At 33.2% G+C, this 1,558-nt stretch overlaps 1 protein-coding gene across 1 annotated transcript; it reads right to left on the bottom strand.

Annotated features, from left to right (window-relative positions):
* Positions 1 to 743: 743 nt before the first annotated feature.
* Positions 744 to 1,294, bottom strand: LOC115719596 (uncharacterized). The gene is made up of 3 exons (XM_030648696.1): positions 1,235 to 1,294; positions 862 to 1,114; positions 744 to 757 (listed from the first exon to the last, which is right to left on the bottom strand). The coding sequence occupies exons 1-3, from the start codon at positions 1,292 to 1,294 to the stop codon at positions 744 to 746; spliced, it is 327 nt and encodes a 108-aa protein (XP_030504556.1).
* Between the last annotated feature and the right edge of the window lie 264 nt (positions 1,295 to 1,558).

Here is a 1,558-nt window from a genome sequence, read left to right on the forward strand (position 1 = left end):
TGGAACAATTACAGGATCAAGAATAAGTTCTAATGATTTGCTAATTTGTTCATTATATTACATCCATGTCTAATAAAATATGTGTGTTATAGAGATACTGTGGTTTATTGAGTATAGTCTAGAGTTCAAAATGAACTACATATGTCAATAGCTTTTTCCACCGCTAAGTGTTATAGAGATCCTGTGGAGTTATGAATATAATCTAGAGTTCAATAGGTATAAAAAGATCATTGAACTGCATATATTACTTCTTAACTTCTTCAACCCCTATCAGATCAAAAGATCTTTTTATTAAACAAAATCTTAATAATTGTTTAAGAATTTAACAATTATTCATAAACATTGAAATTAAAACTTTAAGTGTTTATGTGGTATGACCTCTTTGCAGAGATGAATAACTATAGATTTTGTATCATAATAAAATACAAACACATACAAACATTATAAACATACAAATATAATTAGTATTGGCATAGACAATATAAAGAAAACATAAAGCTCAATTCATAATGAAAATTTCTTAAAGAGAAAATTTTATAAATAATCTCAAAATTGTCATAATGGATTGTGTGCAATAATATAAAAAAGGGAATAAAATCCCGAACCAATAATTGAAACTAAATTGTTCATAAATTAAAACAATTAATTCAAAAATTAAGAAGATTCGAGCTTCATCTTCACTTGGAGAATCTCCACCCTTCTGTCCAACCATCCGATTAACTCGCTAGGATAGCAATCCAAGTTTAAGCAGCTAGAGCTGAAATAAGAAGAAAACAAACATTGTTAGTAGATCCAGAATTAATAACCCAAGGAGATAATAATTCTCTAAAACACATGAGTTTATAGCATAGAAAGAAATACCTTGTTTCTTTGCTAGAAACTTAGGGCACTTGGGTTTCCAGTGGTCCTTTTCATTGCAATAGAAGCATTTTCCTTTTTTCTTTGCATCGGGATTAGCAGCCTTTTTCTTTTTAACTATTTTCATAGCTTTCAGAGGCTTCTTGCTATTCTTCCAGTTCTTCTTTTTGCTGGGTTTCGAAGTAGAGGCAATGTTTGCCTCAGCCTTGGCCATACCATTAAAAGTGCTAGAACTAGGAGTTTTAGCTCCTCCTTTCTGTGGTCCTCCAATCAAATTTTTAAATGTCTGAAGGTTGTTGATTAACTCGTGGAAGTCGACATAATTTGATGTAAAGGGCAGAAAAGCTGGAGTCAAACTATTCAAGATCAAACTCACTTGAGTTGTCTGATCAATAACAGCTCCATGATTCTCAGCCTCTTGGAAGTAACTAGTCATCTAGAGAAGGTGATCACACACGTTCTGATGAGGTCTCATCCGTGCATTGATGAAATTCTTATTCGCCTCAAAGCGAGCTTGAATTAATGCCATCCCAAACAGTTCAGTTAACTGGTTCATGATTTCTATAGCCTGAGAGTGTTTGTAAACCTTGTTTTCAAGGTGTCGACCATGCTGGACAGCATAAAGTATCGAGCTTTATTGTTACCATTCTTCCAATGCTCGAACTTTTCCTTAATTGCCTTGGTCGCATTCTCACCTCGC

Source organism: Cannabis sativa, chromosome 7 (genome assembly GCF_029168945.1).
Source record: "Cannabis sativa cultivar Pink pepper isolate KNU-18-1 chromosome 7, ASM2916894v1, whole genome shotgun sequence".
Lineage (NCBI taxonomy): Eukaryota > Viridiplantae > Streptophyta > Magnoliopsida > Rosales > Cannabaceae > Cannabis > Cannabis sativa.

Excerpts from the sequence above, each read along its gene's own strand:
- LOC115719596 (XM_030648696.1), bottom strand. The coding sequence starts at position 1,294 with ATGACTAGTTACTTCCAAGAGGCTGAGAATCATGGAGCTGTTATTGAT. Across the intron at positions 1,115-1,234 it reads TTATTGATCAGACAACTCAA|AAAGGAGGAGCTAAAACTCC; the intron begins GTGAGTTTGATC and ends GGAGGACCACAG.